At 38.4% G+C, this 25,345-nt stretch overlaps 1 protein-coding gene across 8 annotated transcripts in view; it reads right to left on the bottom strand.

Annotated features, from left to right (window-relative positions):
- The window catches only part of enox2 (ecto-NOX disulfide-thiol exchanger 2), a 159,033-nt gene that overhangs the window by 98,051 nt on the left and 35,637 nt on the right, over positions 1-25,345 (bottom strand). The window contains exons 1-2 of one of the 8 annotated variants that reach the window (XM_088431725.1): positions 25,166-25,345; positions 24,991-25,064 (exon numbers count right to left, since the gene is read on the bottom strand). The exon at positions 25,166-25,345 is cut by the window's right edge and continues 180 nt beyond it. The exons of 6 other annotated variants lie outside the window; for them this stretch is intronic. Coding sequence is in view for 1 of the 2 variants with exons in the window: in XM_088431724.1 (XP_088287850.1) it covers positions 25,106-25,127 (22 nt within the window). In the remaining variant the exon portion in view is untranslated. Of the gene's footprint in view, positions 1-24,990; positions 25,065-25,105 lie in introns of all 8 variants that reach the window. One more of the 8 variants, XM_088431724.1, reaches the window with a different exon arrangement.

Genomic DNA, 25,345 nt, shown 5'->3' with positions numbered 1-25,345 from the left:
AGTCATATCCAAAAACTAAGAATTCGGTTGGAAAAAGATTATACATTGGCTATGGTTATATCGTATCATAATTGCGGCGTGACACTGAACGCCTTTGGAATATAATTTTGTAATCCTTGCTTTACCTTTGCGATGTGTTTTTTGCTGTTTTTGATAGGACAGCAGTTGTCAAATTTAGGTATGTGAGGTCACTTCAGGAGGGAGAGATTTTAAGACAATTTCTGCAGTTTTCAGCAAGTCTACTTCATTATTTTTTATGCCATGGTAGAACACTACAGTTTTAATCTTGATCAGTTTTAGTTTGATATATCAAATAAAACATGTTTTATTTCACCAGACATTTGTTGAAAAATAGGATTTTTTTCATCTTGAAAATCCAAACATTTTTGTTATGATTTTGTTGCTGGTTTGGGCCACAAAATCAGCAAAAACGTTCATTGCTGTTTTCCAAAGATTAAGCAGATGTTTTCCAATGTCTTCATTTTAATCAGTCTGCTTTCATAAAGAACTAAACAAGTCTTAGAATATTACAAGTCAACAAGCTGAAAAACTGAGCATTTTGGAAAATATTAGGTCTCTAAAGGATTAATGAATCATAAAAAAAAAAAAAAAAAACTATCAATGAATTCGACTGAAACTGAATAGCAATGTCTACTATCTATGTGTTTCAAGGCATTACAGCAAATACTGTAATTATACGGTAAACGCTTCCCTCAAAACACAGAAAATCATTGTATTTGGCGTGGTATGAGCAATATACAGAGGTATGAAAGGTGTAGTACTGGAAAAAAAATGTTAACCAAGAGCAATATGTCAGCCTCAGAAATATGTCAACAAAAAATATTTGCACTGACGCTTCGTCAGCAGCATGCATGTCATCCACACAGACATTTCTGATCTGTACAAACGCCTCTTCTACGTTATATAAAGCATTCATAATAGTTGATGTTATTTGTACCCTCTAGTGGCGAAATAGTGATATTGCAGCCGGACAAAGTCGCTTTAATATTACTTCCAAGACAACAGATATTCTTGAGTACAGAGAATGAATGAATGGATAGTTTACCAGCGATGTTGGTGTTTATTTGTTCTCAGTGGTGATTACTTGGACAGTACGCCATTTGTTTGAGGCAGTATTTCCTGACCAAGAGCTGCAGCGCTGTAGTCCGACTTCAAAAAGCAGGCCTACACCTTATCACTGCAGAGCTTCAAGGAGAGCAGATGAGAGATCGTATTCCCTTGTGGGTCAATTAATGCTATAAGAAAATGAACTCCTTAGCGGTCTGTATTGTTTGCGGCATGCTAACCCCACACACCTTGAAAAGAAGTTCGTCTGAATCTCTATCCAAAAGCCTAAGACCCCCCCGAGTAACAACCGACGCCCACTTTCAAACACCACCACAACCCGTTTGATGCTATTTTGGGGATGTATTTTCCCATACGGATCTGGAGGAAATAATGAACAGATGGCTATTTGTCATTCAGCACGACGTGGCGGTCTGAATTGTGTTACGGGAAGCTTTGAAGTGCGATGACGCGTGATGATCCACGCCACACGATCTTCATGAACATACACGTGATGCTACCGTTTTTCATCGTTAAGGCTTCAAAACTGTTATTTCAATCTAACGCTCAGAGGCCTTAACAGATGTTCAAGTCAGCAACTGTAGATTTACTTTGCATGGCAACTGGTTTTACATGCCATCAGTCTTCTTGTTGATATTTTTGACACATTATCCTAATAAGCATTAGATTACAATTTAATTTTCTGGAAGCAACACACATCAGATAAAAAAAAAAAAACATATGCTTGTCATTTATGCGAAGCTTTTTTTGTCTCTTCAGCAGCTTAATACTCCGCCAACAGCCGGCAGTTAGCATGCAATGTGTCTGTCGGATATTTGTCGAAGGGGAAGGTAGCATGAAGTGAGATGTTGCCGCTGCTGGAAACATCAGGCAGCAACGTGGACGCCATCAGTTGGGAGCTTTCAACAGTCTGTACAACAAAGACTACGATAAGAGTTGTTCTCTCGTCAGAATAAGAATTCTTTTGTTGTTTATGAAACGGACTTGAAACCTTCATAAAAGTCTGATTTACTTTTGGGGGAATTTTTTTTTTTTTTTTTTTTGTCTATTTTCGGAATTTACGGGCCTAACCAATGAGCCAAATAATTAAAGAAATTGTGTTATTGCATTTGAAAAAAAAGGCCCTTTTCGAATAAATGGATAGAAACTCTTTCAGCACAAAATCATTATTATTTTTTCGAAACATAAACCACAATGAAGGGAGATTACAAATAGGAAGATTGGGAAACAGACTTTTTTTTTAAGATTTAAGATTTTTTTTCACGCAACTCAAAATGTGAACTTTTATGCAGTCTACTGATATTAAGATTCAAATTACTCGAATTTGTTAAGTTGGCTATGTACCATATACAGACTTGAACACAATATTATTCATCCCCAAATGCCTTTCTTGGGAAAAAAAAAAGTTTGCACCAAAGGTCACATTAAAATTGTGATTGACTTTACCTTTTCGGCTGCACCCTCGATTCGCTCAGATGAGCCACTTTAACATGCATCCGTGAAAAACCCGAGGCTTTTTTGAATAAATCACAGAAATCATTTTGTTCCTAAGTGGGTATTTACTTGACTGAGCATAACCTATTGTGACCCCCACCGCTCCCCGGCCTCCCTGAAGTCAAACAAAGATGTCGTGTTTTGCTCCCGCGTCCCAGTAGGGATTCGCCTTATTTATGCCTCGCATTGCAATGTGGCAGCTCATGGAATAGATTCCCGCCGACTTTTTTCCTTGTCATGGCGTAGCGTGGCGTCGCCTGCTTGACTGAATAATGCCTTCTGGCACTCGAGAAGCCTCTTCGCCACAAACACCTTCGCTCCATTTTGCTGCGACAAAACAACAAGCGACATCAAACAATGAGGGTTGACATTTTGCGCCACGGGCTTCATTAGCTCACTCATGTATGACTAAAGATTGTCTTTTGTACGCAAAGCTCCACATGTTAGCATGTGGAAAATGGGGCAGGGAATATTTAAGTCTTTATGGAATATGCTGGTGTGTCTTATTTCCTTTGGATGAGTCTTTTACATTCTTTGCAAAGGTTAACGGACCGGATGAAAAGTTCAAACTCCGAATCTGTTGTGCTAAATATCTTCTCAAGTACTGTTCTGACCAGGGTCTGCCTCGCAGTTATAATATTTGGAGTTTAAGTCTGAAGTTTGGTTGCTGTCCAAATATTTGGACAATTTTTAAAAATAATTTTATTATGATACATGATCCCCATATACATATAATACATATAATTATATATATATATATATATATATATATATATATATATATATATATATATATATATATATATATATGCACAGGTACACATGTGACAAATCACTGATGTGTGCTTAAATTTCTGTTTTCAGGGTATCAAAGCATTAAAAATTGATTAATTTGAATTTAATAAGGCATTGAAAAAATAACCATTACATCTATTCAACTGTATTTACTTCCTGTGGCAGCTACACTACTACACTGCTAACCATGCAAAACATAGAAGTGAGTCACTGGCGCAAACAAAGATAAAAATCGACATTTACTGTGCTTAGTTTTACTTTGCTAATGGCCCGAATTAAATCGCAGAGGGAAGTGTTGAGAATTGTTTCTGTGTGAAGGCAAGAAAAAAAATGCCTATAACGATGAAACACATTTGGTAGTTTTGTTAAACGACAACAAAAATTCATATTAAAGGATCTAGGAAAGTTATTCTTGAAACTAAATATTAATGATTGATTTTGGATTGAGTCCAAGATGTAACATGAGCAAATATTTGCAACAAGCTTTGTTCAAAATAATTATTATTAATTAATTGCAGTTACTGGTAATTAGTTCAAATGCTGTAATGGCTGACAAAACTTAAACGCCGAGTGTCAGAAACATGAATGTATAGGGTACTCCAAAGGGATTTAGATCCCCAAAACACACAAATAAAAATACCCCAAAACAGCTAAGAATACAAAACAATGCACTATTCTGAAATTGTACACCGAATTCCTAATGAATATCCATGGAAGAAGCTGAAAAAGGTCGTCTGGTGAACACGCTTAAAAACAGCTAGAGCAATTTGCTCAACAAGGGGCTGGCAAAATACTTGTCAATAATGCCACAAATCCCTTAATCCATCTTTAACAGAACATTACAAACAAATTTGTTCCTGATTGTATAATAGTTCTCCACTTGAATCCAAATTAAGTATAAAAACTTCAAAGTGGTCCATGTCACTTATTGTAAGTCGTTGCAGGATCGTCTTGGGCCAAGATTTGAAAATCTTTCCAGTATGACCTGGCCTACGCCTGAAAGCAGTTCTACATTCCCAGCTGTTTGCACATTCCGGACTCTCTCCCAAGGGACATCAAGCACCATTTACCATATACAGTCAAAATGCAACACTAATATTGGGGAAAATCATCATGTGGCGTATGGAATCTCTCAGCTGAGGCTGTGACTCACACTTAATGGTACTTGGGGACCACGGTGAAGAGGAAATGACCTTTCCAGAGTAAATGGCCCGGTCATGGAAGCGATCAGGACTGAGGCAATTAGGCTGTTCGTAGATCACACTTATACAGCAATGGAGAAGGCGACCATGCCCAAAAGAGGTCACTCAACCAATACATTGCAAAAAAATCTTAACATCCATCAAAAGAAGCAGTGAAGAAAAAAAATTGTATTAATGCCAGAAAACAAGATTTTTCAAGTGATACATGTTAAATTGACAGTTGCTCAAATGGTCGTTTAGCATCATTAATTCTGTCACTTGTGTGAAATTGTTGACACAATGGCGTGACCCACTTGAGGCACAATTGATTTGCCCCAAACTGATTTGCTATCAGAACAGTGGAACATGACATTTGGTATATTTGAAAAATACATTTCATTGAACTTTCGTTGAATTCTAAATGATACAACTTTGGAGGGCTTTATAAGATGCTTTTTTTTTTTTTTTAATCGATCAATGTTCCGGTAGACTCTGACAATTGGTCACTTATTATTCTGACTACAAGATTGTCTGTTTTGAAATGAATGTTTGCAACCAGCTATAAGGGTTACCATATCCATAATTGTTGAAATGACTCAGACTCGCTCTTCAGAGGAGGATAATTAGCTAACTAGCATGGCTAACATAAGCTTATTTCTGCTTTGAGATTACTTGGCAAAGTGTTGAGCAATATTTTTGCTCATGGTTATCATAGTGTCAGAATCTGATACCGGCCCATTCCTTGGTGTGAGCACCCACATTTATATTCTAGGAAGCAACCGGACATTCAGTCTGCCCCGTTTCTTTCTGTGAAGCACATTGTACACAACTTCCTCTACTGGAAGTATTACATCTCACAATATGAGAGTGAAAAAAAAAAAAATCTACCCACGTTGCCATGAAAGGATATTAGCTCTCAGAATTCATTATCTATACAATTGCTCTCTGGGAACATCATTTTAACGGCTGTGATTCACTGATTTCACTCTCCATCTCAATCAATTTCAATCTCTTTCTTGATCAATACGACCCTCTTCTAATGATGCAGTCAACAAGCAGATTGTAGACCAGGAACTCACTTGAAGACACATCTGAATTTCCTGGATACATCGGTAAACACACTTGCATTTTTAATGTTTAATATTCAAATTCAGAATGTGCTAAATGATCAAATTCACCTGCTTCTCAGGGCTTTTCCAATATACAAAATAATACTACAAATCATATACTAAAGCTACAATGGTGACTTCAGATACAAAGTGAATTCCTCTCTGTGATCATGCTGGAGTGGCGAAACATCTTTCCCAACTGGAGTGATTACTGGAGTCATTATTTCATTCCATCATACCAAAAGAAACAACAAAATTGTTAACTAGTTTTTCAGTTAGTTTTGTAGAAAGTATCTCTATAATATTACAGCGTGACCTGAATATAACATCACTATCATATACTGTAATCACATATTCAAATAGAACTGAATAATTAAAGCCATTTTTGTCATGTGTTTGTTTGAATCCAAAGGACATTTGGCTGCTCTTTTTGGTACGGTATATGCGCCTTGGGGGGGGCAGTATAAAGCAAACACACACACGCAAGATTTTTCACAACTGACCTCAATAAACTGCTGTCATATTAGGCATGTTTTGCAGCGAGTAAAGAATATATGCTTGTGAGTATTGTTATGCGATGCGTTGAAACTGCGTCTAAAGATCCATTTCTTGAAGTGTTCATTACAACACGACACAATGCAGCTAGCCTGTGTACAATATTTTGTTGCATATCGTTTGTAAATTAAGGTGACTTTACAAAGGCTATATGAATGTGTTCTACAACATAATGGGACTAAACAACTTGACGTCTCTTTTGTGTAGAATTGACCACTACCTGCCAAACCGCTGCTGATTGTGTTGAGTTCACTGTCACCATAAAAGAATCATTCCTTCCATTTTTTTTTCCGCACAATTCATAGAAAAAAAATAAAAACAAAAAAATCAGCTTAACAAACGCCTGTGCCATGAAAAGCTTGTAAATTTCTTCCTCATATCACAAGGCATTGTACAGTATATAGCTCAATATGACCTGTGTTTATCCAAACCAAACCTTTGGGGTTATCATACAAGAAAGCCGAACAAAATATCCTAAAGCCTTGTGGTTATCAGGCAGACTGCCTGTCATTTGTGACATGAGCAGCAAAATAAAGAGATAAACATAATAGCATCTAAAATTAGAGAAGTCATGCTGAGGCAACTTTGTCTTTGATTCATCTCTCAGATGTGCGCCGATGGGGTCACATGCAGTGAATTCCCAGCAAGACAAGATGTATAAATCATACAAGAGTCTCTATTTATAAACTACTCATGAGCCACCTCGCTTGTGCTTTTCTCCTGCTTGTCCTAGTGCCTTACAAGCACCAGCGGCTGCTTTTAGACAATGTGCGTGGTGTGAAGAGACAGAAAAGATATTCCATTTATGATCCCGCAGCTAGAACACACAGGCTTTATTGAGGAAGCGGCAACTGAACAGTCACATCTTCCAAGTGCTGGACATCCACCCTACACCCTCATCCACGACACTCTAAACCAATGACATCACTTGCTAACAGACGAACACATGTCCCTGTCAGTCCACTGGACATTAACCTGATTTGCACTTGTGTCCGTATGCATGAACCCGGAAACCAAGACTTGGACTTGCATGTAATGTTTTTGACATATAAAGGGACGACTTAGGTCAGAACGCCTGGTATATACACAGGGAAACTGTATAGGTGGTCCTTGATGTAATATAAAGCTATGTGTGTTTAGACGCCAAAACGGTATTTCAATCATTGAGTAAATATTTGCTAGAAAAACAGTTGAGGACCCCAAATATAAAACCATTAAACCAACAGCTGTGCGAGAAGGATGATTTTGTGTTGTTGATCCCAACACACCATATGTCGCTACTGAATCTGTCATAAATACAGTAGGACTCTACGAAATCGCATTCTAATCATTTGTTGCTTAATGTCTTTCACCGAGCTTCATCCATACTTCATCTTTATTACTTTCATCCTGTCTTCAAGCGTTGGCTTGGTTGAAGTTCCACGCGTCAAAATGATGTTATTTCAGCAACCGCGGAATCGACGCGGAACAGATTTTCCTCAACGTATATCTTCTGGATTTTCTTTTTTTTAACTTATGATTTGTCTGAAAAGGAATACCCTGATCTAAATACAATTAACAACTCCTGGTGAGCACAACGTTGGGGAGATGAGGAGTCTTTTTAAAAAAGCTTGGAAGAATTGAGATCGTTTGAATCTACTAGGATTCTCTACCTCTGGTATAGAGTAGTGTTGTTTGTATGCTGTAGTCCAATTACCGCCACCTAGAGTATGGGAGAATATCTTCTGACTGCGGGGGAAAAGCAGCTCATATACGGTAATGTGGTGCAAAACGCACTGTGTACAGTATGCCTGTACCCAAGCAAACCGAATACCCCTAACGTCTTGTGAGTAGTACATATTTCTGCGTGGGCACTAGCCTCCAGAAAACGTGACAAGATGTTTTTTTGTTTTGTTTTTTTTCCCACCCTGATGCGAAGCCTTGAAGGAGGTTGTTTTTGAATCAAGTGAACAATAATTTCTTGTGACTAATTGGCGGTCAGTGACCAGAGGAATTACATTAAGTTGAAGCGTCATTATATTTTTCTCACTGAATTCTTTTTTTTTTTTTTTGAATGAAGTGTATTGCGCCTCCATCCAGCCTGTTTTTTTTATTATTTTTATTTTTTTTGGCAGTGCTGGCTAATGAGTGTCTGGTCAGAAGGCTGACAGCACAGCTCTTCAAAAGGCCTTTGTCAAAATATTGCTCCTGGGGAGATTTGGGCAGCCGGCTGTACACAGCAACACTTCCACCATGGGGCTAGACTGTTATTTCCCTGCTGCTCTGTTAACCTGCAGGCACCATGGGACATCCAAATAATGTATGTGACAATCAGACGGCCAGTACAGAGTAATGTACAGTGTGCATAGAACACTGTATTGTTTACATACAAGGAAACGGCAAAGTAATGATTAAAGGGTGCCGTTGTTGTAAATAATTGCTGAAAAGGTAAACGCATATTCCTCCCTTGAAGACAAAAGCTCATAAAAACTGCTTATTTAACACTACAATGCTCAGATGTATTGTAAGAACAAATCCATTTATCTCACTCAAGGTACAATACAACCTATACCAATGATTTCCAATAAGTGTGTAGTTGGTTTAAAAATTGTGATTTATTTAGTATATTGGGTTTTTGATATTATAATGCTTTCAGCAATGAATATTTAAATACAAATGCTACAACGTGCAGACATACAGTATATCTACCGGCGTAATGGCTATCGTACAGGAAAATGACCACCTTTGAAAAATAGTACAACCTGGTAGACAACGATTGTGGTTTGGAGTGTGTCATGCTTCTTAGGATATCATTGGTCAAAATGGAACTGGCTGACAGGCCATCACATTAAAATTTCAGTTGTGTATTTCATCTTCCGTATTTCTCAGAGTACAAGTCAACCTCGCTTATAAGTCGACGTCTCGCCTTTTCTACATCAATTTGTAAGTCTACCGCTGACTTTAGCGGTTACATAGATCATAGCTGTACAATTATTACACATGGTGTGTGTTATTAAAATGAGGAAATGATGGGTTTTTTAAATGCATTTTCTCATTTCTTCTTCGAATAACATACTGTCGCGGTTATGGAGGACGGAAATGAGACGCGCGAAGCAATGTGAGTGAGCGAGTAGACGCAAATGCTGCAACTACTGTTATTTATCAATTTATTTTAAATTATTTGAAGTTTCAATGCTTTTTGGACACAGCAGATGATTAATTTGTCGAACTGGCCCCAAAAGTCATCATCACTATCTGACACCCCAAATAGCTCGGACGTCCTCTCCTATTTCCTTCTCAATTGTTCAAACATCCTCGATACCCTTCCACAGGAAGTCATCTTAGGGCCCATCCGATTTGTTTGAAAAGAAGGTCTTCAGAGATGAGTTGTTGATCATCTTATTTGGGATGTTCTTTAACAAAGTGATGACTATTGTGAGATTAGAGCGTGAAAGGTTGCGCATCGTTGTTTCTCTCCCCACCTGCCAACAACTAATCTGGCCTGTTAAAGCACAAGTGCGTAAATGCGTCAAAGTCCGCCGAAAAAATGATCCACGCAGCCTCGTTGTTGACAACAAAGAGGCAATTAAGCAACGCTTGACAAAAGTGCATTTTGCAATGTTTGGTGCAAACGCTCTAAAACGGATGCATACTATATGAAATTACAGGTATATATAATTATTTTAAGCCTTGTAAATGACTTGATTACATATTTTGCATTCAAGTTAATGTTATTCAAACACAGATATGTGGAAAAAAATGGGTCTGTTTTGAGTTATGCAGTTATAAATGGACCCCCCTCTAATATGGAGGTTGAAAATGAGGAAATTAAATTAGACTTATACCCGGAGAAATGCGGCAATTTAAGGGTGCACAGTCTCCAGGTGATGATATATTTTAGCATGTGGGTGACAAATGCCAGAACTTTCAAATCTAATAATCCCCCTGATCTCTCAATGATGATTAAGCGAGAAAACCAGACTGAGGGATTAATCACACCTGAGAACATTTCATCTGCTGCAGTGCCAGTAGACCTCTGACATAACCCAGACAACGGAAAGTGCCATACTCATACTGACATTCTGACCAAGCCCAGAATAGGGAAACAAGGGCTAAATAGAGTAAACAAGATGAATCCATTCCATTAACAGCAGGACTGGGGGACATCCAGTCATTTCACCATTAATTATGTGATCTATGAGAGGATTTGGAGGGTGAAACCATGCCAAACACAAGATCCACTGAGTGGGCCTCCTCTGTTTAAATATCAATAGCGCTCAAACAAATCAAAGATCCTAAGCTAATACAGCAAGATGGCTTGAGATGCCGAATGTGTTTTGTTTTTAAATGCCATTTGTCATAATGCTAAATCCCTTCTATGTTGTATTACTTATTATTCATTGGAATCTTCATAGACAAATGACACAACATCATTTAATAGGGGGAGTGCAGCAAAACTTAAAACTAAAGGTACCACCCCATCTCTCTACTGAGGCCATTTTTGAACACATTTTGTTTTGTCATTTCATCATGCGGTTTTTATGTTCTGTTTAAACTTGACTTGAGAGTGAAGAATATTTTGGTATGGCCTAAAACATCACTTTCACAGTTAATAAATTGTTTTATGATGGCTACAGTTTGTGCTTTCAATGAATGAATTTATTGTGAACAACGTCTTGTGTAGAACAAATGTGTAGAACAAAATGTGAGACGTCAACAAACATTGGTGTTTTTTGGCAGTGGTTCGTAAATGGTTGTATAATTAAACGCAGGGGTATGTGAAGGCAGCTCAGGGGATCCATGAGAGTTAAAGAAATCGAATTAAATGCTTTTAATACCATCATTAAAAAAAGTATCTTCAAATTAAGAGCAAATTAATTAGAACATGAAGACAATTATTGCAAAATTGAATTAGTTATTTCCTTTGTAAATTATTGTATGCTTTTAATTCATTAACTTTTATTACGGATGTGCGCTGTCATTAGCGGCACATATTTTCAACAGATGAGACACCACCACACTCCAAAATGTTGTGTGCTGCTTAGTTGGTACTTGGCTGGGGAAAAAAAAATAAATAAAAATAAAAAAAAAAATAAAAATCAGAGGGGGTACCCATCTGGAAACAGTCTAAGAACTTATGTTCTACGGTATTCCACAATATCACAAGAATTAATGGTCTCCAGATAATGTCCATAAGGATTAGATCTAAGGCCATAAAGACACACTTTGCAAACAAATAAGACAAAGGAATGTGGCTGGCCTGGCCAAGTGCTTTGTTTGGTTGGTGGGCGATCGGGGAATGTGCTGACTGACAGAAATGAGAAAAAAAAAAAAAAAAGGTCCGGTTAAATGAAATCAACCACCCTTTGAGTAATTACAAGAAAAAGCTCCCAAGACCAATACGACACACATGGTCAATCCACACGAAGCAATTGTTCAAACTAGAAGAAGTTTTACTGACTCCTTTGAGAACATTTAACCTAATACCTTAAATTGGGGAGCATTGAGACCATTGGTAGGTGATGGTGAGCGGAGCCGCTAAACCGCTACGCCTGAGCATGCTGCTTTTGGAGCCCCCTGTCCAATTTTCTCACAGCACAGCTTCGGTCCAAGGACTGCACTAACAAGCAAGAGCTCAACGCTCATCAGGAAGAGAGGAAGCATTCACAGGAGGCCTGGAAAAAATGGAGGTGAGGTGGCGCAGCCCCTCAAGTTGGACACAATAATTAATCTTCATATCGATCTAGCTGGCAGACTTCTGCTGGGACAAGCTCGCAGAGGATGACTAAGAACCTGTGCTTTGCTTCAGCTTTCACAGATTAAGTTGCTGAAATGGATTTAGCCATTTCTTCAACACTTATGTGTATACGCGCTACACGTTAGATACAAAAGTTGAATCCTTTAGACTTAAATGAGATACAAACTGCATAGAAAAGCAGAATTCTGTAACGATGAGTCTGAGTTTGTAGTTGTATTTTACAGGAAAAGAATCACAGAGGAGCAATAAAACTAATCCTCCATTCATTACAAAAGTCTCTGAAATAAAAATTTTTATTTGATAATTTTAAGTTAATTCCAAGGTTTTATGGAAGTAAATATCTGTTACAGGCTTTGTAAAAACTAATTGAGGAGAAATGAGATTGTTTGCGATTAATTATGAGAAATTTCACAATTAATTCCTTGAAAATATTAATCGTTTGACCGCAGAATTTCAAACACAATAAGACAAATAATCAAAGAAAATTTGATAAACTGATATATTTCATGTATTTTCAGTATGGTCAAAATAACATTATTGCAGGATTTTTTTTTTTTTGTAATGTTATTTGCAGAAAATTATTTTTGTCCTTGGTCCAAAGCAACAAAAGTATTGCTTTGACATCATCTTGGTGCCATGGAACTATGTTAAAGTGAGTTGCAAAGCATCATTTCAAGTTCAGCAATGCGTTGCCGCCTGTTCAGGCCAAGCAGTTATGCTGAGGAGATAATTTTGATAAAAAGTTAAGGTTTTCTAACTCTTTCCTTTTTTTTAATCAAATACTCATGGACTTTTGCTATTCCCAGCATAGCTCAGTCCCTATTAATCGTGAGAGTTCACTGTATTGTTGTCATTTGTTATACTGATCATTCTCACATTGTTGCCATTGACAATAGAGAACAATATGTTATGACGATGGATTGCAATCTCGAACACATTCGCAATTCTAAGGGGCCAAAACATCCTCACAAATATCCTGTCGAATGATGTCAGCAACGGACAAAAGGAGACGCTCCCTTGCACCACTTTCTCATTACCACCAAAAGCCTCCTGTGACAAATTGCACTCAAGTCTCTGAAATATGACCCATCCAGCCCAGTGCCACCGCAAATCCAGAGCCACAGCTGATTTGTAAATCCAATTACCTCGCTGTCTGTAATGGCTGCGTTCAGTGCCATGATGTTAATTCAGCTGTTGTCAGCGTGTGTCCTTAAGGCCACAGGCTTGCTGGTGACTGGCATGCAGCATTTAGGGCAGATCATTGAAAGCACTGCGGTGATGTGAGCAGTGGCCAAAGGGAAGTATAAAAGTGCTGGTGGACAGTGGATGAAAAAAATTAAATATTGAAATGTGACGCAGGGAAATAAGCTGGGGGAAATTATCCCTGGCAAGTGATATGAACCACACTATTTTCTAATTTAACATTTTTAACAGCCAAATAGAAAAGGTAGTCTGGATTAAGACTCAAGGGTCCTAAACAGAGCTAAGTCATCAAAGCCAGCATTAGTGGATGCTTAAACTATTCATGATTTGATTTCATTAATTGTTTTTCATACAGTGGAACCTCCAAAGTCCAACACCCAAGTGGCACGATTTAGAGTTTAACCAAAACTATCCACACTTCACCTTTTTTTTTTTTTAAATGACAGTTTAAATGTGGAATAGATTACTTCTATCTCCATTATTTCCACACAACAATATCCCAGTATGGACACTATGTTTGACTGCTTAATGACAATGATATAGAATTAGATTGCACTTATGCACTATAATTAAACTGACAGGTTCAAAAGAGTGATCCGGGCGCAATCCTACATCAGTGCTCTCGTTCGCCTGCATCCCTGCGTCCCAGACACATATGGGGATGCATACTCTCAAATCAACGCGCATCCCTTGGACGCATCGTTTTTTGTTTTTTTTTTACATCAAAATGTTCATTATCGTGCCTCTACTTTGATTCAACTAAACTTGACGACTTTGTTTATTTTGATCTTGCAGAAAAACGAATGTCAATCGAGAAAAAAATAAATAAATAAATAAAACACCTTTGTTTACATAAATGCAGGTTACGCCGTGGTGTAATGATCACGTAGATGACAACTAGATCTTTGTTAAACCCATGCTTCCGGGAGTAACTTCAAAATAAAAATGTCCCAGTGCTGTTTTGTTTCATACATTACTTGATATCCCTCATTTTATTTTGAAGCATTGTCTGGCTTCCTTTACAAGCTGCGGGTTCGCCAGATAGGTTTCACTGGGACACATGCTACAGTACTGATCTCAATGCTCCTGAAAAAAAAAAATCACCAATAAAAACAAATTCACTTCACATACTAATTCGGATAGTAATTACTTAATACTCACTCCACATAAACAATGGGAACATGACTAATTGTTATGGTAATTTCTTCATACTTAGCTGAAATTATTTCTATGAGCCACAAGGAAACGGCAGGTGGTGAGGATCACTGCAAGAAGTCGGTAAGATTAGCAGACAACAATGTGTTAAAAATGTTTTTTTGAACTGACTTACAGTGTAATTTAAAGTGTAGCTAAGTCTCACTTAAGTTCATGCTAAGTGAGCTAACGTTATTCCTTGTGTCATGCCAACCATTTTAATTTGCTTTCCGAGCTGTCGGGGGAATTTGCAGTGAGTTTCATAAGCATGAAACATAATGGCTCTGATCTCGCCTGCGAGATGATTTTCTAAAGTATACAAATGAGCTGAATTTTTTGATAAATGAAATACTTGAAACATACGATTAATGGCAATGTTAATATTTTATGAATAATAGTGTTGATGTTGTAGTAGTAGCAGTCCCTCTTTGCTTCAGGGTGAGGCAGAGAAAATTGCTGTTGCTTCTATCTGTTTCCCTAAGCATTTTGAGTTTAAGGCGATTAGGTGGTTGGCACAATACACTCAAAACCTGGTCCCCACAGACCGAAATCCTGAGAGGACTCCACAGATACGTTTAGAATACCTGTTGTTCCAAGGTGGTCTCCATTCAACTACTAACCAACTACTTCGCATCCAATATCGCTTCGATTATCTGAACATTCTCAGGGTAGTATGGCTGTAAGTACCCTTGATGCGATGATGGATTAAAGGCATTTCCATTAATTTCAGTAAGGACTCGTGATTTGAGTAAACAGTGTTTGGAGCACAGTCACAGAATGGCTGAAGCTTTATCTTAAGGCATGACTATCCAGCTACTGTATAATGAGGCATTAAAAATGAAGAATGTTTGTTTTTCTGGAAGCACACTAAAAATGATTAAACAATGTCAAGATGAACAATGCTATCCTATGAAAGATGTGGTTGCACTATTTGAACTAGGACAACAGTGGTGGCAAGCACAAAAAACTCTGAATCTGGGGCAATGGGAACCTTTTGTTGTGAAATTTGTGAGTTGTTTCTGTGCTTGTGTGCTTTGTCTACTTCAGCCCTAAACATAATAAAAAAAACAAAGTAAAAATAAATGTATGATAATCAAAACTATCATTACAGATGTCTTTGCATCATTCCTCAAAAGCCAATAAAGCAGAACAGCATTGAGTTATTAAGTTCAACCAAAGGTTGACTTGAGACAGCGTTCCGGCACTCCAAGTAGAGCTATAATTTGAAAGAACGCTAAATTGCACCCCATTCCAAACCGGCACTGGAACATCTTCTCCTAAGTGCTGACATGCCATTCCTGACAAAGTGGCATGGGGAAAAAACTAACACTGACTAACTGTAAGATGTGCTTAGCGTTACTTGAGCCAAACCTCATTGCTGTAAACATGCAAGGTGGCACAGGGCTTCTTTTGAGTTTCTATTCTAAATAGCTTGTTTATCCCACACCACAGCTGTGAAGGTTTGTGCACATTGACAATCCATATGTGTTATGAGCTTGCTTGTATAATTAAGAAAAAAAAAATAAAAAAATCGCCACAAAAACGTGTCATGCGAATGGAAAAAATATCTTGGGTTACCTCCCAGCTTCCTTCCTACAGAAGGCCTAACAGATGGTTCCAAATATGAAAGGAGTGTTTGAACAGACAAATTGAACAAGCCAAATGTTATGTTCTAGTGCAGGCCTAGGCTACCTAAAGCCCGTAGCCATCTACAGACCAGATGAGCATTTAATACAGACCAGCAGAATAACTGTTACTAAAATGAATAAATAAATATTTAAATGCTAATTTTTACATGTAGACAGACAACATGAGGTTAAAGGAAGCCAAACTTAGTGCTTATCATTTAAAGCTGAATGGCTAGCTTCGACTGTGCTGGTTCTACTCTGTGCTGGTTTTTCAACTTTTTGTGTAGCAAACAAGATAACAATGTCCATTGTGTCTGTGGCCTTTTAAGACATCACAGTGAAAAATTGGATAGTGAAGGATGCAATTGAACCTGAGTTTATGATCCTTGGATCACCGTACACAGACTAAAATGCCTCCCAAAAGTTTCCCCACTACAGTTTTATTCTGAAAAAGCGCTTAAAAAACAACAACCAAACAGCGAACAAACAGCAAACAGAACCAGCACCCTTTGTTTTAGAGCAATTTTATGGTACACAGACTAAAATACCTCCTAAAAGTTTCCCCACTACGGTTTTATTCTGAAAAAGCACTTTAAAAAAAACAACAACCAAACAGCAAACAGAACCAGCACCCTCTGTTCATAATACATTCTTTGTTACAGCCTTGGCCATTCATTATAATGTAATATAATTTTGTTTCCGTGTGTTGTTTTCCGCCTGAGCCATTTCTTCATCCCACTGTAAAAGCTACGGAAATCTGCCCTCTCCGTCTCAATTACAGCAGACTGATGGCTGCTCTCCAAGCAAGCCAAATCTCTGGACTCCCCATGGTTACAGACCGGTCCAGCCCGCAGAACCACAGTGTCTGCTTTCGCAATTCTCTCCATGGAAGAAATGTTGAGTATATTACTCTTTGGGGGGGAAAACTTGTGTTTCAAGCCAGGACGATCTAGTCCTTCAGAGTTGTATATTATGACAAGGATTTCCCAAGATATCAGGAACATGTTCCACAAGATGCCTTGAATGAATGTGTTATGGGTTACAGAAGGATTTCTGGGGATGTTTAATACCACATTTTGTTCAGACCGATACCAGCATGAGTTCTCAATTCTTAAGTTCATTAAGAAGTACTACCAATACCACTCCTACTTTTGGTGTATAAAAAAGTGAAATAAAAATAAGAATAAAAAATCATATATATTTTAAGAAAAACATTCATCCTATTATATTTTTCTTTAAAATTACACAAAATGGCAGATGTATTATCTTTACCGATTTTTTATGCATACATTTACAGATATTCCAAATGGGCGACCGGCTTACATATAAGCAGTCAAAATCCCGATTATCAAACAAGCGCGTAAGGATACCAATACTTGCTGATCCCTAAATGGAATCAATACATTTTTAATATAGGGGGTTTCTTTTTAACTGTTGCCAAAAATACGAAACAAGTCTAACGACAAATGTTATGATCCTCCATGTCAATAAAGTTTTTTTTTCTTCTTAAATACAACGTTTTATCAGTTTGATTAATTGCATTTCGGTAATTGGTTTTTATCATCAGTAAAGGGTAAGAGGCGTCATCTACTCAATTATAACAGAAACTAAGCACATTATTGTGAATTAGCAAAAAGAAGCTGGTCAAAAGCTTTTTATTAAATTAAGTTTACTTGTGTAGGTCAAGGTGGTGGTCATCGTCAATAAATGGTATGAGACACAGTTGTGTTATTTATGATTATTTTTAGCAATTTGTTTATTTCTTTTGTGCAAAATGATCAATAACTAGGGAGGAGTAATCATTCTAAGTATAGGATGAGTCAAGCACACAAATATACCCAAGCCAAGCATACTGTGGTTGTCTTTGGACTATATTATATTGTCGTTATACTGATTTATATTGTTCAAGATATTGGTTAGAAACAATTATTGGCAAGAGGCGTGATCACATATGACTATGTAGACTTGACCAGAATTCTAGATTGTGTTATAGTAATTGCAGGGTGTCTATTTGTGTGACTGCCCAAATTTCCAGTAACACTGTATATTTACAATTATAGTACAAGGTGGCGGTGTCATACTTAAGCTGCAGAAAACAAGCATTTTAGAGCAATTTTATGGAACATTTTTGCCATACATGAGTATGTGCTTGACCAATCGTATTGAGCCATAGCCCACTTCTTCTAAGTGCCAGAGAAACGGCAGTGTAAACTTGAGCACACAACAGTGCACTCACACTCAGCAAACATACCGGACTTTAGGTGTCATGTTGGCTGAAGTGCAGCACAAATTGCCTGGTGTGAGTACGCCGTTAGACACCTCATTAGAAAGTGCAAGGAGTGAGCTGGTTATGAAAGTCAGAGCCAGATCTGTTGTATTTCAAGGGTGGGGTGCTGTGAAAACCAGGCACCTGGGTGTTAAGAACCCACTATGAGGAGGGCAGCAAAACTGATAAATGTCCACTCACATAACGCTACAGTACAGGTAAAAGCTACTTGGTTATCGTCATTATCTTTAAAGCCCAAAACCGGCGTGAATGGTGAATAAAATTCAGTGGGTCCATTTATCATCCAGCATTAAAGCATTAAAGAATTATTTGTAGCTGTGGCAGGCACCTCTAACTTCTTCAATGTTACATCAGCGGTGTCCAGAATCCCCACGGTAATCCATCATACTATCTTTTGTCCGACTACTTTTTGTTAAAGCTGCTATCATACGACAGCACAAAACATCTCCTGGGAGTGGCACCCTGCCAGGGTGGCACAAAAATTTCACGATCCAAGTGGGGCACACTGGGAAGCGCAGCTACAAGTGTGTTTCTGAATGATGGATTATAGTGAGCACAACGCAAGCCTAAGCACAAAACGACGCGTTATTAAGACACTAACCTAAAGTGATTACATGGAGGCTTTTTAGATGCAATGCTTGTTTTAAGACAAATATGAGTGACACAAAAAATTCCCATATACTCCAAATAGGACTTCCGAAAGTGAGAGTCTGTGTTCTATTTGGAAAAAAAAAACAAAAAAAAACATTTCCTATACATCCCTCTTCCCCTTCCGTACCTGGCACATTCATTCATGTTTTGAAGGGTCTTGTCAGTTTACAACCCGTAAAAGTTGATCACCACCCACAAGTGAGCAGCAGGAAGATTTATTAGTGTTGTCAAACAAGAGGAATGTTGTCGTCTGTTTTCTATCCTTTGCACACTGAGCAGTTTGCACAGTTTACAGACAATCCATTCCAATACAGCAAAACTACAAACTCTGCGCAATAATATGCATTAATATGCAAGAGGTGCCGTCGATTTACAAGCTACAAAATTCATATACAGCTAAATATGAAGAATTGTATTTGCAAAAACAATCTGTTGTGAACTGGATTGCAATCATTTGCATAAAATTAGGCTAAACAGAAACAGTGCAGGTACTCAAAATCCATGCCTCATAAACACAAAATTACCCAAACGTCACTGACTTTAACTAGATTTTCTCATGCAGAACAGCAATAAATCACAGCAGTACCTTCAGAATACGGTACAAAATCCATCAAATAATATTTTTTAACTTGTAGAAAAAAATAGGAGAACCAAACACTGACAAATGATATCACACAGTGGCAAAGGGCTCAAGGTCATGGCTCACCTGTTTTCTGGGTTTGGTCATGTCACATTTGCAAGCTGACAGTACATCTGTTATCTGGGTTTGTTACGTGCCGTTTGCAAGCCAAACACTTTGGAACTGCAATGTCATTTTCAGTTGAGCGCAGGCAGTAAAATGCCTGCCTCTTTAGATAAACAAAAATGGGTGGATTTAGTTGCTTAATTAATATTCCCCGAACACAATATTAATCAGAATATTGTATTTCGTCTGTTAGGAGTGCATAGACATTATTGAACAGTTACATTCTACGTTGGGAGTAAAAGCGATAAGCATATGATCGCGATCCAGTCAAAGCGTAGCTAACTAATAGCATAAGAAGCTAACATACCCACCGACGACTCCACTCCGATTTTTTTCAAATATGAAAAGCCGATGGGAGTAAAATTCACGGAACTAGTTACGTGAGACAGTGTTAAGGTCCATTTTCCTCAACAATCTTAGTCAATCTCAGACTAATTTAAGGAGCTTTAAAACTTCCAGTCACATTTGTTACCCGGACAACACCTGAAACACTACTGCTGCAATTTCTTTGTCCACCTGGTTCAAATTAGTGAACTGATGTACCAGTTCGTTTGGTTCATACTGAATGCTAGCCTGAAAGCAAAGATAATTCCCTCAGCCTGTATGATTATATGAAAGTTAAATAATCATAGCAAATAGTGACTAGAATTTTGGTGGCTCTCCATGATTTAATTTGTGGAGCGTTCAGTCAATAATGCCTGCCTGCCAAAAAACTGTAACTGGAGTCTAGTTTCTCCAAATAGCGAGTTTGTTTGAGCGAATGTTTCTAAATTGATGGATGAACCGCCACATTAAAGTGACAGTATGCTGTATTTAACATGGAAAATCACCAATGGAATGTAGGAGACCTTGATGTTTGAGACCCATGAATCAAATGTTGCAATCTACACGATTTGCTTTAGGGCTGAGGTGTGAAAGTTGTTTTCACTGCAAGCCACGTTAGAGTTATGAGAATAAGAGAAATCCTAGATTCATATGTAAAGCATATTGGGATTGTGTTGGATTGGTTTATGGTACGCGGACAACAAATGAACAAAAAGGAAAACAAACTGCTTATCTGCTACGTAAACAAAAAGAAATTTAATGGCTTAATATAAGAAAAAAATAGTTTCTTCATAATCAAACGCAATATCAACAATGTTCTTTTTTTAAGGAAATACATGATTTAGATAAATACAATTTATATGTTCAATAGTCTGAATTACTCAATAAAGACTCTTGCATTGACATTTGTATGACGTCAGCTAGATAGATGATATTCACTGAATGCAAAGAATCATGACATCATAATGCAGACTTGCCCTTGCATTCAATTATACACAATTGTTTACTTTTGAACAATTCTGGTAAGATCTAGTGGTCCACCAAAAATGTTGTGCAGGGCTGAACATGGCCCTCTGGCTTTGAGTTTGAGAACATTTTTTTTTTCCAGGGGGGTTGGTGTTAAAACGTAGGAAACTTGTAACCCAGTGAACGGTATAATCCAGCGTCTTCAGAGCACTTTGACTGTGCTTGCGCTCAAAGGGACTGTCAGAGGGGTTTAACTCAGCAAGCAAGGAAAGCAGCCGCCATCTCACCTCACCGCTTCACGGAAATCAAGATGACGGCTGACTACGTCTCTTGTGGAGCTCCTCAACTTGCAGGATCCTGAGCTTTAATTTCAAGGTTCCCCGCGTGGTTGCTTATCAGGAAAACGATTAAGGCATGAAGAGCTTGAGCTGTATCACGATACCCTCCGCAGTTCTTGTCATCGGACTGCCAAGCTCTTTTAGTGACTTGCATTCCAGATGGCAGGTTGAACTACTGCTGCCACAGCCGAGGCCGCCGATCCTCTGAGGGATCTTCCAACTCCAGCTAGTATAAGTCTTCCTCGACCATTTGATGTTAGCGAGACATTAGCACCGCCCATGTTATTCATTAGAAAACAATTGTACAGCAGACTAGCTTTGGGGCATATACGAGTGAGCAATAGGCACAGAAACAAACAACAATCATTACTTCACATTAGCATGCTAAAGAGATTCAAGAGTGGTGAGGCAAAAAGAAAACAATCAAATTATTACCTCAACAGCCTTTGACTGCTGGCGTGTGAAGGGAGATTGAGTTCATAGCTCACTTGCTGCCTCACATAGATTGCGATAACTTATCAGGAGCTGATGACAAAATGGGGTTCTGTGCAGCCCTTATGCCATTTCAGCACACAGAAAAAGCCTTTTTTAGGTGCGCTACGTCATCAATGTCTACCTTTGATTAATTCAAGTCACAGAGATTCATGTGAGTCACGATGTTTCCAGCAACTTGGCAAACGCTGTCCACATCAAACATCTTATTTATGCTACTGAGGCTATGAGACAAACCGCAGATCCTGCATGAGTCAACACTGAACTGATGACCATCGACTCAACTTGAGCTAAATAGATGTAATTAGAAAAGCAATATTTTGTACTGTTTTAAGTCATATTGATGCTGTCCAATGGAAGTCTGCACCTCCATTTTACTTTACCTAAATTCCATTCTCTGTCTTCTGAACCAACCGGGAAAACAAATCAGCTAAACAGCACACATTTTTAACAGTCACTGTCTATCTGTCCTGTCCTTGAAAATACAACAATTTTCTTTGGAAGAGTAGCAAAGGCATACACGAATTACAAATTGCCTTTCATTTCAACAACCCAGCTAAAAATATTTTCAACAAATTATACTGGTTTTGACATCAAATAGCCTGTGTGAAAATGACTTCATGACAGCGAGTGAAAATGTTAGGTCAAATTAATGGTTCATTGATGATTTTTGATAATGTTTGTAATGCCCATGATGTGTGGTATACCACTGTACTTTTGCCATAGATGTTTTTATAGTACAGCTGTATATCAAATAACGGTTTCATCAAAACACTGGGATAGTTGTTTTCTTCATGTGATTTGGTTTAATAAGTCTTCTGTCAAGAAGTCACTTTGGAAAGGTTGTCAGGAATAGACCAATTAAAATTTGAGAATTCCCCAAAGCTGTCAAGCCTCCTGACGTTGCGGGCTATAGCCAGTCGTCCGCTCTGCATTCAGCACTCATTTGTTCACCAGCACTATCGTCCTCTGCCAGAGATGAAATATTTAAGCGCTTCCTCTCAAGCAAGCACAGTCCAACTTTTAAAAAGCAACAATCCCCTACCACTCTCTCCCTCGTACCATTAAAGGCCATCTAATAGATGCTGATTGATCAGAGGATATAGACTGTCGGATTGGCCTTTTTTCTTCCTGTCCATTGCACAAAGGCACTCAGAGAATTCATTCATTCAAGAGGTAGTGAAGTAGAGGATAGATTTCTCGGCAGAAACAGTATTAAACTTAACAGCATGCTTTGATTACTTTTGAAGAGAAACATGCTGCCAAAGGGTTAGGGTTAGTCAGCCATAACCTAACACAAGTCAAGTTTAGGGTATAAGTGGTGTAGATCTCGCAAGCGGTTTTGCAAGTGAAATTGATCATTTTGTGCCTCATCAAAACACAATGAAAAGCCAAACTGAAAATCATGGACTTTTATGTTTTTCCCTTAATTGAACCGCCGAGACAGTCCCAAGCTACCTGCTGTAGCAATGAGCATCATCTAGCTCATGTAAATCTGCCAAAAAATTGCTCCTCAAAAAGAGAAAACTGTTCCTCAAACAAAATCACTGTTTTACAAAACTATTTTGCAAGAAAAAAAAGATATACATCCATTGGAGAACAGTAGAAGAGTCGACCAGACCCCCCATCCTTCTATATGCTAACAACGCTGTGAGACTTGTGAGGCTGAATAAAGAAACGGTTCAGTTTTATCACTTGCGAGATTGCAGGAAAGCACTATTTAAGCCACTTCTGCAAATAACAGCAATAAAATCAACTATGCACTTTCATTACATGAAAAGAATAACAAAACAGTAAACCAAGCGAGTGAAATTTAATCTGTACCGTAGTTCATGTAAAGCTCAGCTAAAGAACTGTGACACAAGTGAGCCTTACACTCATATAAACCAACAACACTCTAGGGCGCCTGGGGTAGATTAACTCTGATATTATAAACACAGGAACCACTTCACAAACCACTACTACTGCGAGTAAAAGCAATAAACCAAAGTGTGAGCTTTGATTACACCAAAAAGAAAGAATCACATTGCTAATAGTCCTGTAGCAGGCAGCAATAAGTCAATAGGCCAACAATACTCTGGGATTTCAGCAGCAGGTTAACGCCAAAGGTAAAGACACAGACATTCATTCAGATGTTCATTGAAAATAGAAAAATAATAGAGCTCTGATCAGATTTGTTACGAGACAACAGATAACACTTACAGGGCAATGAGATATCTACTGTACATTACCGCCAACAGAATAAACACATAAACTTAAGAACACATCTAATAAACACTAAGCGAATTCTGTAACAGCAGTTGACCAATGAAAATTATGATTACATAGAAGTCATGCTGCCAAAAAAAAAACAGTAGACCTTACACCGTTTTAGCTAAACAATACTGTGCAACAGATGAACTCCAAAAGGGTACAAACACAGCTGAAATGTTTATTCAAAAGGTAACTAATGGATCCTTTTTGAACGTGGCTTTTCCCAAACACTTAAAGGTCAACAACTCTGTGGGAAATCTTGGGTACATTAGGTCAAAAACTGAAAATAATGGAACCAGTTTTTAAGGACATTTCTATGAGTAACAGTAATAAAGGAAAGTGGGAGCCTTGTCCAAGAACAAACCATGAGAGAATTCAAAACTGTCTATTCAGAGACGCTAAAATAATTCCATCAGACTTTACAGGTTTATAGCCCAACACTACCATGGGATGCTTAAAGTAGATTAACTCCAAAAGGTGTAAACACTTGCCAATATGTTCATTCAAGAAGTAGCGAAGCAAAGACAGAAGGGGAAGCACTTTTCCCTAAACGCTCATCGTCCAACAACGCTGCGGGACGTCTTAGTGAAGTATAAACACAGGAAGGCGAACACAGTTGAGCAGGTTAATGGGAGCAGTTCAAAACAGTAACGCTGCTAATGAGATCCTGTGAGGCCACACAAGAACAACAAAAATCAAGGGTGATACACGCATAGGAAATAAATGAGTCAGAACTGTCAACATCGCAAAGCAACCAGACAACATCTAGGACTGGGTATAAAAAAACAAAAGCATGTACCCAATGCTTCATCCATAAGCAAGACTGCAATGTCAATCAAGATAATACTGTAGTGCGCAAAAAAGGATACTCACAACATTACGCATCTGGTACACGCCCGATAGTACAGAGCAAAACACAAATAAATAAAAACAAGGCTGTTAGAGGACCCACATGGCGATCGCTGATCACAAACATGCCCAGAAGTGGTGCAGTCAGAGCGGCGAGAGCTTGCAAGTCACCCGGGGCTACATGGAACAAAAACCATTGAAAAGTTGTCAACATGTACCTGTGTACTGCAACAGAAACATTGTCCAAAGCGACTCTGAGATGCGTTTCTATTTCCCACCCCCGTTTTTGTGTGCGGTCGTCCTCTTGGTGTCAATAAATCCTGGGATGGAGACGCGGTTCGTCCCCCACTTCGCTCCGGTCCGCGCTGCTCGGCAGGCTGGGCTGCAATGACAGCACAGCAGCCACGCCGCACACAGAAAGAGACTCTTTTGATTTTTCCCCCTCCCCACCCTTCCTC

This window comes from Hippichthys cyanospilos, chromosome 13 (genome assembly GCF_059441005.1).
Source record: "Hippichthys cyanospilos isolate Australia breed blue-spotted pipefish chromosome 13, RoL_Hcya_1.0, whole genome shotgun sequence".
NCBI lineage: Eukaryota > Metazoa > Chordata > Actinopteri > Syngnathiformes > Syngnathidae > Hippichthys > Hippichthys cyanospilos.
The sequence above is the reverse complement of the archived record's forward strand: the minus strand, read 5'-3'. Positions and strand labels throughout refer to the sequence as shown.